This window comes from Anomaloglossus baeobatrachus, chromosome 4 (assembly GCF_048569485.1).
Source record: "Anomaloglossus baeobatrachus isolate aAnoBae1 chromosome 4, aAnoBae1.hap1, whole genome shotgun sequence".
In the NCBI taxonomy this organism is placed as follows: domain Eukaryota; kingdom Metazoa; phylum Chordata; class Amphibia; order Anura; family Aromobatidae; genus Anomaloglossus; species Anomaloglossus baeobatrachus.
Window position 1 is genome coordinate 46,338,940 of NC_134356.1, and position 15,663 is coordinate 46,354,602.

General features: G+C 51.2%; 1 protein-coding gene across 3 annotated transcripts in view; it reads right to left on the bottom strand.

Annotated features, from left to right (window-relative positions):
• Positions 1-15,663, bottom strand: part of CYFIP2 (cytoplasmic FMR1 interacting protein 2) — a 149,335-nt gene that overhangs the window by 25,985 nt on the left and 107,687 nt on the right. For all 3 annotated transcript variants that reach the window (XM_075344300.1, XM_075344298.1, XM_075344299.1), the window contains 3 exons: positions 13,464-13,663; positions 12,868-12,955; positions 12,071-12,214 (listed from right to left, as the gene is read on the bottom strand). In XM_075344300.1, the coding sequence (XP_075200415.1) occupies positions 12,071-12,214; positions 12,868-12,955; positions 13,464-13,663 (432 nt within the window). The remainder of the gene's footprint in view (positions 1-12,070; positions 12,215-12,867; positions 12,956-13,463; positions 13,664-15,663) is intronic.

Genomic DNA, 15,663 nt, shown 5'->3' on the forward strand with positions numbered 1-15,663 from the left:
CCCACGGCCTCCTCCTCCTCACAGAACGCCGACAGCCATTCCTGTCAGCACCTCTGACGCTGGAGAGGAGAGACAACACGGCTCTGGGAGGCCCAGGCAGGGATCTGGTGGTCACACAACCGCTTTGAGCGGTCGGTAAGCCGCACCTGTTAGGTGCTGGCCCCCCTGGGCGCTGCAGTGTATATATATATAGGCTTATATGCTATACATTTACTCTGTAAGGTCGCACTGTTGGTTTTTGGCTATATACCCTCCTGGTTTGTACTCAGAGGGGACAACAGCATGTCGTCCGCAAAAAGCAAGGGTGCCAAAGCACAGGCTTACTTTGCAACCTGTACCTCATGTGCGGCTATGCTACCGGCAGGTTCCACCTACCCTCATTGTGTGCAATGCTCGGTCCCTGTGGCACTTACTCAGCCGGAGCCTCTGCCACTGGTGGCCCAAGTGGAACCACCTGTTACCACTGTCCAGGTGACAGGGACGGAGTTTGCAGTATTCGCTGACAAACTTGCTGAGAGTATGGATAAATGGTCTGCTAAGATACTAGAGGCCTTGCAGTCCAGACCGGTAACACAGGCCCCGGGCACTGTTGAATCATTGACCCCAGGCCCCCCTCAGTTGGAGCAGCAAAGTGCTCCTGGGGTGACTCATAGGTCCCAAGGTGAGGTCTCTGACACGGACCGCAGTCCCAGACCGCCTAAGCGGGCTCGCTGGGAGCCCCCCTCGACCTCATCACACTGCTCAGGGTCTCAGCAGGAGGACTCTCTAGAGGATGAAGCGGAGGTGGCAGATCAGGATTCTGATCCTGAGGCCGCTCTCAACCTAGATACACCTGAAGGGGACGCCATAGTGAATGACCTTATAGCGTCCATCAATCAGGTGTTGGATCTTTCTCCCCCAGCTCCTCCAATTGAGAAGTCAGCTTCTCAGCAGGAGAAATTCCGTTTTAGGTTTCCCAAGCGTACAATGAGTACGTTTCTGGATCACTCCGACTTCAGAGAGGCAGTCCAGAAGCACCGAGCTTGTCCAGATAAGCGCTATTCTAAGCGTCTTAAGGACACACGTTATCCCTTTCCCCCTGACGTTGTCAAGGGCTGGGCTCAGTGTCCCAAGGTGGATCCTCCAGTCTCCAGACTGGCGGCTAGATCCATAGTTGCAGTGGAAGATTGGGCTTCAATCAAAGATGCCACTGACAGACAGATGGAGCTCTGGTTAAAATCCATCTATGAAGCTATCGGCGCGTCTTTTGCTCCAGCATTCGCAGCCGTATGGGCACTCCAAGCTATCTCAGCTTGTCACGCGCAGATTAATGCAGTCACACGTGCCTCTGCTCCGCAGGTGGTGTCATTAACCTCTCAGGCGTCGGCGTTTGTGTCCTACGCCATTAATGCTGTCCTGGACTCTGCGAGCCGTACGGCGGTAGCATCCGCCAATTCGGTGGCAGTTCGCAGGGCCATGTGGCTACGTGAATGGAAGGCAGACTCTGCTTCCAAAAAGTTCTTAACCGGTTTGCCATTTTCTGGCGACCGCCTGTTTGGTGAGCGATTGGATGAAATCATTAAACAATCCAAGGGAAAGGACTCATCCTTACCCCAGTCCAAACCAAACAGACCTCAACACCGGAAGGTACAATCGAGGTTTCGGTCCTTTCGGCCCGCGGGCAGGTCTCAATTCTCCTCGTCCAAAAGGTCGCAGAAGGATCAGAGGAACTCCGATTCATGGCGGTCTAAGTCACGTCCTAAAAAGACCGCCGGAGGAACCGCTCCCAAGGCGGCCTCCTCATGACTTTCGGCCTCTTCACACCGCATCCTCGGTCGGTGGCAGGCTCTCCCGCTTTTGCGACGCCTGGCTGCCACAGGTACAAGACCGTTGGGTGAGAGACGTTCTGTCTCACGGTTACAGGATAGAGTTCAGCTCTCGTCCTCTGACTCGATTCTTCAGAACATCTCCGCCCCCCGAGCGAGCCGATGCTCTTCTGCAGGCGGTGTGCACTCTGAAGGCAGAAGGAGTGGTGATCCCTGTTCCTCTTCAGCAACAGGGTCACGGTTTTTACTCCAACTTGTTTGTGGTGCCAAAAAAGGACGGTTCTTTCCGTCCTGTTCTGGACCTAAAACTGCTCAACAAACACGTAAAAACCAGGCGGTTCCGGATGGAATCGCTCCGCTCCGTCATCGCCTCAATGTCCCAAGGAGATTTCCTAGCATCAATCGACATCAAAGATGCTTATCTCCACGTACCGATTGCGCCAGAGCATCAGCGCTTCCTGCGCTTCGCCATAGGGGACGAACACCTTCAGTTCGTGGCACTGCCTTTCGGCCTGGCGACAGCCCCACGGGTCTTCACCAAGGTCATGGCAACAGTGGTCGCAGTCCTACACTCTCAGGGTCACTCGGTGATCCCTTACTTAGACGATCTGCTTGTCAAGGCACCCTCTCGAGTGGCATGCCAACACAGCCTGAACGTTGCTCTGGAGACTCTCCAGAGATTCGGGTGGATCATCAATTTCCCAAAGTCAAATCTGACACCGGCCCAATCATTGACATATCTAGGCATGGAGTTTCATACTCTCTCAGCGATAGTGAAGCTTCCGCTGGACAAACAGCGTTCACTACAGACAGGGGTGCAATCTCTCCTTCAAGGTCAGTCACACCCCTTGAGGCGCCTCATGCACTTCCTAGGGAAGATGGTGGCAGCAATGGAGGCAGTTCCTTTTGCGCAGTTTCATCTGCGTCCTCTTCAATGGGACATTCTCCGCAAATGGGACAGGAAGTCGACGTCCCTCGACAGGAACGTCTCCCTTTCTCAGTCAGCCAAAGCCTCCCTTCGGTGGTGGCTTCTTCCCACTTCATTGTCGAAGGGGAAATCCTTCCTTCCCCCATCCTGGGCGGTGGTCACGACGGACGCGAGTCTGTCAGGGTGGGGAGCGGTCTTTCTCCACCACAGGGCTCAGGGTACCTGGACTCAGCCAGAGTCCTCCCTTCAGATCAATGTTCTGGAGATAAGGGCAGTGTATCTTGCCCTAAAAGCATTCCAGCCGTGGCTGGAGGGCAGGCAGATCCGAGTTCAGTCGGACAACTCCACCGCGGTGGCATACATCAACCACCAAGGCGGAACACGCAGTCGGCAAGCCTTCCAGGAAGTCCAGCGGATTCTGCTGTGGGCAGAAGCCACAGCCTCCACCATATCCGCAGTTCACATCCCGGGCGTAGAAAACTGGGAAGCAGACTTTCTCAGTCGCCAGGAAATGGACGCAGGGGAATGGTCCCTTCACCCGGACGTGTTTCAGGAGATCTGTTGCCGCTGGGGGATGCCGGACGTCGACCTAATGGCGTCCCGGCACAACAACAACTCCAGACTGGCCGAGGAGATCGTGGTACCCGGATCTGTGGCATCTCACGGTGGGTCAACCGTGGGCACTACCAGACCGACCAGACTTGCTGTCTCAAGGGCCGTTTTTCCATCTGAATTCTGCGGCCCTCAACCTGACTGTGTGGCCATTGAGTCCTGGATCCTAGCGTCTTCAGGGTTATCTCAAGAGGTCATTGCCACTATGAGACAGGCCAGGAAACCAACGTCCGCCAAGATCTACCACAGGACGTGGAGGATATTCTTATCCTGGTGCTCTGATCAGGGTTTTACTCCCTGGCCATTTGCCTTGCCCACTTTTCTTTCCTTCCTTCAATCCGGATTGGAAAAGGGTTTGTCGCTCGGCTCCCTTAAGGGACAAGTCTCGGCGCTCTCTGTGTTTTTTTCAGAAGCGCCTAGCCAGGCTTCCTCAGGTACGCACGTTCCTGCAGGGGGTTTGTCACATAGTCCCTCCTTACAAGCGTCCGTTAGAACCCTGGGATCTGAACAGGGTTCTGATGGCTCTTCAGAAGCCACCTTTCGAGCCTATGAAGGATATTTCTCTTTCTCGCCTTTCGCAGAAAGTGGTCTTCCTAGTAGCAGTCACATCACTTCGGAGAGTGTCTGAGCTTGCAGCGCTGTCATGCAAAGCTCCTTTCCTGGTGTTTCACCAGGACAAGGTGGTTCTGCGTCCGGTTCCGGAATTTCTCCCTAAGGTGGTATCCCCCTTTCATCTCAATCAGGATATCTCCTTACCTTCTTTTTGTCCTCATCCAGTTCACCAATGTGAAAAGGATTTGCACTTGTTAGATCTGGTGAGAGCACTCAGACTCTACATTTCCCGTACGGCGCCCCTGCGCCGCTCGGATGCACTCTTTGTCCTTGTCGCTGGTCAGCGTAAAGGGTCACAGGCTTCAAAATCAACCCTGGCTCGGTGGATCAAGGAACCAATTCTCGAAGCCTACCGTTCTTCTGGGCTTCCGGTTCCCTCAGGGCTGAAGGCCCATTCTACCAGAGCCATGGGTGCGTCCTGGGCTTTGCGGCACCAGGCTACGGCTCAGCAGGTGTGTCAGGCGGCTACCTGGTCGAGCCTGCACACTTTCACGAAACACTATCAGGTGCATACCTATGCTTCGGCAGATGCCAGCCTAGGTAGGCGAGTCCTTCAGGCGGCGGTTGCCCACCTGTAGGAAGGGGCCGTTTTACGGCTCTATTACGAGATATTATTTTACCCACCCAGGGACTGCTTTTGGACGTCCCAATTGTCTGGGTCTCCCAATGGAGCGACAAAGAAGAAGGGAATTTTTTGTTTACTTTTCTTCTAGCTCCAATTGGGAGACCCAGCACCCGCCCCTGTTCCCTTCGGGCTGTTGTTTTTTTGTGTACACATGTTGTTCATGTTGAATGGTTTTCAGTTTTCCGAATTTCCTTCGGATTGAATTTACTTTAAACCAATTTATATGTTTCCTCCTTACTGCTTTTGCACCAAAACTGAGGAGCCTGTGATGCATGGGGGGGTGTATAGGCAGAAGGGGAGGGGCTTTACACTTTTAAGTGTAATACTTTGTGTGGCCTCCGGAGGCAGAAGCTATACACCCCAATTGTCTGGGTCTCCCAATTGGAGCTAGAAGAAAAGGAATTTACGGTAAGTAAACAAAATTCCCTTCTTTACTCAGTTAATATTAATAAAATGGGGAGGGTTCCCCTTGGTAAGTACAGAAACACCCCCCCACCCAAAACACACACATCTGAAATAAGAGAAAACTTGGCTTTGTCTGCTATATTGGACAGGGCTTTAGCGTAGCGGTGGTTGTCAATAACTCTCTGCTATGGCAATGTTCCCCTGATGAAACCAGAGTGTAGGAAACGTGTCGGGATGCCAAAATTATGCAAAGGGCAATGCTGTGGACCTGTAGAACCATTCATGCCCCGTGAAACGGCTGTAGTCTGTCTGTGAGGGTATAACAGTGGACCACGGCTCCAAGACTGGCCCTCAGGGTATGAGGCGCTTGCTGTTCCTACTCCCAGAGATATGTCTAATGGTGATGATGTCTGGGCCGCCGTCCTTGCCCTGATTTAATACACCTTCCCTAAACCCCAGGGGAGGACCAGGACAAGGGTCGTAGAACCCACAGATATACACAATCTGGGGAAACCAAAACTCTACCATGCAGCACCCGTACAGAGTAATCAAAGAACAAATAAGGAGGAAATTAAAGAGCAAGGAGGAAATAACAAGATGACAGGAGGAATTCCACAGCACACCAAGCAACAGGTAGTAAATCTTCAGTTACTGGAACACAACCACACAGACCGGTTTATCGAAAGCTATAGTCAGCATGGCAAGACAGATTCCTCCATCTTAAAAAGGCAGGGAGCAACTGTGATAGGTCTCTCGCAACATGTGATCCAAAACGTAACTAGCAGGCTAGCAGAAATTAACTCCTGATTGACTGATTGTAACATGCTAATTTAAATATTTTTGGGGGGAGAGGAAACTAAATAAACACACAAACAATCTCCTGGATTCACATATAATGGAAAAGATGAAGGGAATTTTGTTTACTTACCGTAAATTCCTTTTCTTCTAGCTCCTATTGGGAGACCCAGACAATTGGGTGTATAGCTACTGCCTCCGGAGGCCACACAAAGTATTACACTTTAAAAAGTGTAACCCCTCCCCTCTGCCTATACACCCTCCCGTGCATCACGGGCCCATCAGTTTTGGTGCCAAAGCAGGAAGGAGGAAACTTATAAATTGGCCTAAGGTAAATTCAATCCGAAGGATGTTCGGAGAACTTAAACCATGAACCAAAAGAACAATTCAACATGAACAACATGTGTACACAAAAGAACAAACAGCCCGAAGGGAACAGGGGCGGGTGCTGGGTCTCCCAATAGGAGCTAGAAGAAAAGGAATTTACGGTAAGTAAACAAAATTCCCTTCTTCTTTGTCGCTCCATTGGGAGACCCAGACAATTGGGACGTCCAAAAGCAGTCCCTGGGTGGGTAAAAGAATACCTCGATAAAAAGAGCCGAAACAACGGCCCCCTCTTACAGGTGGGCAACCGCCGCCTGAAGGACTCGCCTACCTAGGCTGGCATCTGCCGAAGCATAGGCATGCACCTGATAGTGTTTCGTGAAAGTGTGCAGACTCGACCAGGTAGCCGCCTGACACACCTGCTGAGCCGTAGCCTGGTGCCGCAATGCCCAGGACGCACCCACGGCTCTGGTAGAGTGGGCTTTCAGCCCTGAAGGAATCGGAAGCCCAGAAGAACGGTAGGCTTCAAAAATCGGTTCCTTGATCCACCGAGCCAAGGTTGACTTGGAAGCCTGCGACCCTTTACGCTGGCCAGCGACAAGGACAAAGAGCGCATCAGAGCGGCGCAGTGGCGCCGTGCGAGACACGTAGATCCGGAGTGCTCTCACTAGATCTAACAAATGCAAATCCTTTTCACATTGGTGAATTGGATGAGGGCAAAATGAAGGTAAGGAGATATCCTGATTGAGATGAAAAGTGGACACCACCTTAGGGAGAAAATCCGGGACCGGACGCAGAACCACCTTATCCTGGTGAAATACCAGGAAAGGGCCTTTGCAAGACAGCGCTGCAAGCTCTGACACTCTACGGAGTGAAGTAACCGCCACTAGAAATGCCACCTTCTGCGAAAGACGCGATAGAGAGACATCCCGCAGCGGCTCAAAAGGTGGTTTTTGAAGAGCCCGTAGAACCATGTTGAGATCCCAGGGTTCCAGCGGACGCTTGTAAGGTGGGACTATGTGGCAAACTCCCTGCAGGAACGTGCGGACCTGCGGAAGCCTGGCTAGACGCTTTTGAAAAAACACGGAAAGCGCCGAGACTTGACCTTTGAGAGAGCCGAGAGACAAACCCTTGTCCAATCCCGATGGAAGGAAGGAAAGAAACCTGGGTAAGGCAAACGGCCAGGGGATGAACCCCCTCTCAGAGCACCAGGCTAAGAAGATCCTCCAAGTTCTGTAATAGATCTTGGCTGACGTTGGTTTCCTGGCCTGTCTCATAGTGGCAATGACGTCTTGAGACAACCCTGAGGACGCTAAGAGCCAGGACTCAATGGCCACACAGTCAGGTTGAGGGCCGCAGAATTCAGATGGAAAAATGGCCCTTGAGATAGCAAGTCTGGTCGGTCTGGGAGCGCCCACGGTTGCCCCACCGTGAGATGCCACAGATCCGGGTACCACGACCGCCTCGGCCAATCTGGAGCGACGAGGATGGCGCGGCGGCAGTCGGACCTGATCTTGCGCAACACTCTTGGCAGCATTGCCAGAGGAGGGAAAACATAAGGCAGTTGAAACTGCGACCAATCCTGAACTAAGGCGTCCGCCGCCAGAGCTCTGTGGTCCTGAGACCGTGCCATGAATGCCGGGACCTTGTTGTTGTGCCGAGACGCCATGAGATCGACGTCCGGCGTTCCCCAGCGGCAACAGATCTCTTGAAACACGTCCGGGTGGAGAGACCATTCCCCCGCGTCCATGCCCTGGCGACTGAGGAAGTCTGCTTCCCGCCCACAGCAGAATCCGCCGGACTTCTTGGAAGGCTTGACGACTGCGAGTGCCGCCCTGGTGGTTGATGTACGCAACCGCCGTGGCGTTGTCCGTCTGTATGCGGATCTGCCTGCCCTCGAGCCACCGATGGAACGCCTTGAGGGCTAGATACACTGCCCTTATCTCCAGAACATTGATCTGAAGGGAGGACTCTGTCGGAGTCCAGGTTCCCTGAGCCTTGTGGTGGAGAAAAAACGCTCCCCATCCTGACAGGCTCGCGTCCGTCGTGACCAGAGCCCAGGATGGGGGCAGAAAGGATTTTCCTTTCGACAGAGAAGTGGGGAGAAGCCACCACTGAAGCGAGGTCTTGGCTTCCAGAGACAGAGAGACGTTCCTGTCTAAGGACGTCGGCCTCTTGTCCCATTTGCGGAGAATGTCCCATTGGAGAGGACGCAGATGAAATTGCGCAAATGGAACTGCCTCCATTGCTGCCACCATCTTCCCCAGTAAGTGCATGAGGCGCCTCAAGGGGTGCGACTGGGCCCGAAGAAGGGATTGCACCCCTGTCTGCAGCGACCGCTGTTTGTCCAGCGGCAGCTTGACCATCGCTGAGAGAGTATGAAACTCCATCCCGAGGTACGTCAGTGACTGGGTCGGAGACAATTTTGACTTTGGAAAATTGATGATCCACCCGAACCTCTGGAGAGTCTCCAGAGCAACGGTCAGACTGTGTTGACAAGCCACCCGTGAGGGTGCCTTGACTAGGAGATCGTCTAGGTAAGGGATCACCGAGTGGCCCTGAGAGTGTAGGATCGCTACGACGGATGCCATGACCTTGGTGAAGACCCGTGGGGCTGTCGCCAGGCCGAAAGGCAGTGCCACAAACTGAAGGTGTTCGTCCCCGATGGCGAAACGCAGGAAGCGTTGATGCTCTTGAGCGATCGGCACATGGAGATAGGCATCTTTGATGTTGATTGATGCTAGGAAGTCTCCTTGGGACATCGAAGCGATGACAGATCGGAGGGATTCCATGCGAAACCGCCTGGTTGTCACATGTCTGTTGAGCAATTTGAGGTCCAAAACGGGACGGAATGAGCCGTCCTTTTTTGGCACCATGAACAGATTGGAGTAAAAACCGCGACCGCGTTCCTGAAGGGGAACGGGGATCACCACTCCTTCTGTTTTTAGAGTGTCCACCGCCTGAAAAAGCGCAACGGTCCGCTCGGGGGGCGGAGATGTTCTGAAAAAACGAGTCGGAGGACGAGAGCTGAACTCTATCCTGTAACCGTGAGACAGAATGTCTCTCACCCATCGGTCTTGGACATGTGGCCACCAGGCGTCGCAAAAGCGGGAGAGCCTGCCACCGACCGAGGATGCGGTTTGGGGCGGCCGAAAGTCATGAGGAGGCCGCCTTGGAGACGGTGCCTCCGGTGGTCTTTGGAGGACGTGACTTAGACCGCCATGCAGAAGAGTTCCTCTGGCTCTTCTGTGGCCTGTTGGACGAGGAGGGTTGGGATCTGGCTGAGGGCCGAAAGGACCGAAACCTCGCTTGAACCTTCCATTGCTGAGGTCTGTTTGGTTTGGGTTGGGGTAAGGACGAGTCCTTTCCCTTGGATTGCTTAATAATTTCGTCCAATCGCTCGCCAAACAGTCGGTCGCCAGAAAAAAGCAAACCGGTCAAGAACTTTTTGGAAGCAGAGTCTGCCTTCCATTCGCGTAGCCACATGGCTCTGCGTACTGCCACAGAATTGGCGGATGCTACCGCTGTACGGCTAGCCGAGTCCAGGACAGCATTCATGGCGTAGGATGCAAATACTGACGCCTGAGAAGTCTCAAAGATGTTACTTGTGGCGCAGCGGTACGGGTGACCACATTAATCTCAGACAGACAAGCTGAGATAGCCTGGAGTGCCCACACAGCTGCAAAGGCTGGGGCAAAAGACGCGCCTATGGCTTCATAGATGGATTTCAGTAGGAGCTCTATCTGCCTGTCCGTGGCATCCTTGAGCGATGCACCGTCAGCCACTGCTACTACGGATCTGGCCACCAGTCTAGAGACTGGAGGATCCACCTTGGGACACTGAGCCCAACCCTTAACCACCTCAGCGGGGAAGGGGTAACGTGTGTCATTAAGGCGTTTAGTAAATCGCTTGTCCGGGAAAGCCCTGTGCTTCTGGACAGCATCTCTAAAGTTAGAGTGATCAAAGAAAGCACTCCGGGTACGTTTAGGAAACCTAAACTGGTGTTTCTCCTGTTGTGAAGCCGAATCCTCTGTAGGCGGAGTTGGGGGAGACAGATCTAGCACCTGGTTGATGGACGCTATAAGCTCATTTACTATGGCGTCCCCTTCAGGTGTATCCAGATTGAGAGCAACATCAGGGTCAGAGTCCTGAGCTGCGACCTCCGCCTCCTCCTCTAGAGAGTCCTCAAGCTGAGACCCCGAACTGCGTGATGAAGTCGGGGAAGATTCTAAGCGAGCCCGCTTAGCTGGTCTGGGACTGCGGTCCGTGCCGGAGTCCTGCACATAATAACTAGAGGCCACACCAGGGACACGCTTAGTCGCAGACCGAGAGGTGCCTGGGGGTGATCCCACAGTGCCCGGCGTCTGTGTAAGGGCCGGTCTGGACTGCAAAACCTCTAGAAACTTAGCAGACCATTTATCCATAGACTGAGTCATGGAATGAGAAAGCGACTCAGAGAGTTTGTCGGCTAAAACAGCAAACTCTGTCCCTGCCACCTGGGCCGAGGGACCCCCTAGTGCCTCAGGCTCCGGCTGAGCGAGTACCACAGGGGCCGAGCATTGCTCACAGTGAGGGTAGGTGGAACCTGCAGGTAACATAGCCGCACAAGAGGTACAGGTAGCAAAATAACCCTGTGCCTTGGCCCCCTTGCTCCTTGTGAACGACATGCTGTTGTCTCCCAGGAGCGTGAACACTGAGGGTATATAGCCACAAGTGAACAGTATAGCTGAACCGGAAAAAGTATACAAATATAATGTATCTATATACAGTTCAGCACCCTAGGGGCACCAGCACCGGTAACCGGTGTGGCTTACCAACCGCTCCAGCGGTGTGTGGCCACCAGATTCCCTGCCTCGGGTCTCCCAGAGCTGCAGCCACAAGTCCTCCACCGGCAGGATGTGTTAAAATATGGCTGTCGGCGTTCACAGGGGAGGAGGGAGCCGTGGGCGTCACTTACAAAAGTGCGGGAACTGGTGCCCCATAGGGATTAGTGAGGGGGGAGGAGGACAGCAATGTGTGCTCCAGCCCTCACTGTCGGCGTCACGCCGACCGTCCCGCCCTTGCCCCTGACTGGCAGGCCCGGGGGCGGGCGTTTAATGTACTAGGCCGCAAAAGCCGGGGACTAAAGTAGAAACTGCGGCCGGCAAGCAGGCACGGTCGGCGCGGTAGTCCCGGACAAAAAAACAACACTGCAGGCGCTGCAGCGTCTGAGGCCCAGGTGCTCCATGCACCGTCCCAAAAGGGATACAGAGTACCTGTAGTTGCAGGGCCTTGTCCCTGAGGATACTCAGTCTCCTGTCCGGCAGATACCACCAGGGGCTGCGGAGGGAGCCCGGTCCCAGTGCCTGGATGACCGGTTAGGATCCCACTTCACCCAGAGCCCCTAAGGGATGGGGAAGGAAAACGGCATGTGGGCTCCAGCCTCTGTACCCGCAATGGGTACCTCAACCTTAACAACACCGCCGACTCAGTGGGGTGAGAAGGGAGCATGCCGGGGGCCCTTAGGGGCCCTCTTTTCTTCCATCCGAAATAGTCAGCAGCTGCTGCTGACTAAAATGTGGAGCATTGTGTGCATGTGTGCCTCCTTCAACACAAAGCAAAAAACTGATGGGCCCGTGATGCACGGGAGGGTGTATAGGCAGAGGGGAGGGGTTACACTTTTTAAAGTGTAATACTTTGTGTGGCCTCCGGAGGCAGTAGCTATACACCCAATTGTCTGGGTCTCCCAATGGAGCGACAAAGAAAGACAATCTTTCTGCACTAATTCCAATATGCTATTTTTTAGGACACTCAATAGGATCTGAAAAAGAGGGGTCACCTGTCTAAGTGGGCTCTCTTTAGCATCCTTAGAGTCAGCGCTCCCCCACAATCTTCTAAGCTGTTTATATATTCTCTAACCTGTGATCCTTCAGCTGTTGCAAAACTGCAACTCCCAGCAGACCTTGCGGAAATCTTGGCACCTACCAGACTTTTGACGATCTTCAGCAGTTCCTCCATCACCACAGCGATGCCCTGATATCCCAGCAAGCGGCAGATGGTTTTGAAATGCGGCGGACCCACAAAATTTCGGTATGAGCTATAGATGTGGCTGTAGGCTATATTGAGAGGCTACAAAAAAAGGGTTAAAAACAGTAAGAAATGGTCCAATAACAGCCAAGTCACACCATGCTTGTTGCAGTGTACCAGCTGAATGGAGGCCAAAAGGATGCAAAGATGCATTTGATATATGCACCATGAGCAACTTGGTGCATACACAATCAGACACTAGAAAAGACAATGCAAGGTCAGCTTAAAGAGGGCTAATCACCAGAAAAATTGTGTCTAGTTTTTGCTCTTGAGTTATTCCCACTGCTCCTCTGAACATTGCATTTTTTGTTTTTTTTAAAATCCACCAAATGGTTCCAGAGATATGGGTCTTTTTATTAGTTTTTACTAAGGGGCGTGGCTCCAATGCTTCTATGGGGGCGTGTCTTTGGGCTACTCTACCTTATTACCCTGTGTGGCACTAAATAAAAAATCTAATATCTCTGGAACCGTGTGGCAGATTTTGAAAAAATAAAAAACATAATACTGAGGAGATTTGCAGGAATAAAATAAGAGCAAAAACTGGTCACTTTTGACCCTGTACTTGGTCCCCTTTAAGAAGGCAGAAGTAACACTTGATAAGGAATAATAAGGTTGTATGACAGGTTACAAAATACTGTATATAGTATACAGAAAAGGCATTTGTCATGGTAGTCTCAATACTGAAAAACACTGACCTTGGAGCCATACAGATAATAAGGCTGTACATTGGCAGGCTTGTCTCTCTGCGGCTCCTGTGTAAACGGGATGGCTGTACGGACGAACCTGAAGAAGGAGATGCAAAGAGTTACAATAATTACAGATTAACTTAACTAGGTGTCTTAAAGGGAATGTCAGCAGGTTTTTGCTATGTAAGCATGCTGCAAGGGCTAACAGAAAATTACGGGCTGTCTGTTTTGTCACAGTCCAATTTGTTGTTTATTTGCAATGTTTGTTTAAGCAGCAGGACCCTTATTGCTCGGACTACACCCTCTCCTCTGATTGACACCTTACTAAGTATAATTTCTAAAGAGAGCCTGATGTAGAAGGGGGCAGCTCTCTCAGCTCTGCTACATGGCTAAATCTGAAAATTCTGATTGTGTCAGAATGGCTGCAGCCAGTAACCTAAGTGATACATCGTTGGATTCAGGATCTGTTTGCCTACATCATGCTGCTCTCAGATGAGGTAGAAAAAACCTGCTGACAAATTCCCTTTAAGAATCAGCCACACCAGGGAATATTGGCTCTTGTGCATATTCACATTGTGCATTTTTATGGAAATTGTTGAACCTACCGGTTGGTTGAGCCGTTGTAGCAATAATTGGGCAAGAAGTCGAAGTTGAGCTCCCAGAAGACGTGTAGAGTGTTTCTTCCATATGGAGCGGACACATTGTGATTGGCTTCTCGGAACATGGCGTCAAAGCTGTCCAATGTTAAGTGCTTGGAAAGAAGTCGGTGTGTCAGGCGGTTGATGTCAAGAAGCCATTCTAGTTCCTGGAAACATGGACAATGGGGGAGGTGGTTATTATCAGTGATGGATATGAAAGATGGTGGAAGGGAAAAGGTTGTGCTACACCTAGCATTCGCTAATGTCCCCATGATTGCAAATATGAACATTTTGGCAAATCTACAGGATAAGCTATAAATATATGGGACTCTCGTCTGTTTCAAAAGCGGGGCCCCATTGTCACATGCACAACCCTCTCCATTAATTTATAACACCACGGAGTGCGATGGGGTCTGTTCTCGAGATAGATGGTTGTCTGATTGGGGTGGGACTTAAATTTATAGCATATTCTTTGGATATGCCAAATCTGATGGGGATACCCTATTGAATTAAAAATGGGCTTAAAGCCATCTTTAATTTTATTGTGTTGGCACTACAGAGGTGATAGCTGATTGTATGGAATCTGAGCAGCAAGACATCTTTCGGTTGTCCTTTTTTTGGGGACTCTACTAAATAAAGAGGTTCAAAAAACACAACTCTACATACACAACCCCTGAGGAAGCAGGGTGAAACGTGCGTCGGTGCGCAGGCACACTTAATCCAAGTCTCTACATACTTGTTACAGCTGCATCTAATTTTATGTACTGTATTTTTCGGATTATAAGACACACTTTCCTCCCAAAAAAATGGGAGCAAAATGAGGGGTGTGTCTTAAAATCTGAATGCACCTTACCGTGAATTGGTGGAGAGGGGTTGCAGGAGGCAGGCGCTCTGCTGGGGCCTGTGCGACGCGTGCGTAGATGAGATCTCATCTTGTTATTGAGCTGATGGTTCAAGCTGCGCATGCGCCGACTCCGGGCGCAATTTCTTTGAAGCCCGCACCGCCGACAGTTTCTGGAAGTTGCCTACCTCACAGCATCTGGGACACCCGCCGTACGCAGCATCACCCTGCTCTACCACTGCCCCTGCCTCCTGTGACCCAACTCCACCACCGCTGCCATCCCTTCCCGGTAAGAGACCACCGAATTGTAAGACAGACCCCATTTTTTTTACCTTTTTTTTCCCTCTAAATTTGGGGTGCGTCTTATAATCCGATGCGTCATATAACCCAAAAAATACGGTATATCTCTATGTTTACATATGGCTAATTAGCCAAAACTCCACAGTTCTAATTATTGGAACACAAGGTGATGTAAACCTAATTAATTCATCATCTGTTATTCTATTGTTCATACTTCTCAGTCTTGCCAATTTTACACTTCTGACATTCACGGTCCAAGTACAATCGAGACAGTCGTCTCTCTGTCTTTGAAGACTCATGACAGGTTCAGGACTAGAGTCACTCATTACCATCTTAGGCTCTATATTTAAACGTAGTTTAATTTCTTTTGGGACCTAAGGAGTAAATGTCAGTTTTGTTGCCAGCAGCTCACAGCAGAGTGTTTCAGCTGCAGCTGCTTTGTAGCCATGCCCCTTTTGGTTTAAGTAGTAGTCTTTCCCAGTAACCTTTGCTGAAGATACAAATCCATTGTATTCTGACCGCCTTGGTGGAAGGTCCTGTCTAGGAGTGTTCCAGAAGTCGGACGTTATCCTTTTTTGTAGCGGTTTTTCCATTTGTCTTACCTTACCTTGTGTCATTAATACAGCAGTGGGTCTAGTGAACCTCACCTACCAGCTCACTAGCCAGGGCATCTACAGGGTTTATCAGGGTCACAGGTTCCTGCTCAGCAACAGTTGAGGTGACTTTATAGGGACTGGCTAGGAGAGCAGGGACAGCTGCAGGTGAGTTTAGGAGGTCTTACATCTACCCCTCTCACTAGCGCCGGGGACCCACCATTGTTATAGTGTCCCCTTACTCGTGGTGTGAAGGCCTAGGCTATGAATCGTTTGTCCAGTATAATAATAAGATGATCTGTCCTTTGAATGTTTCATGTATTGCTTCTCCACGTATACTAAATCGAAATATTAACGGAATGTATAACCAAAACAAATTATACTTAGGGATAAGTAGAATAAGTTTTAGTTCATGAATGAGTAACTGACATTC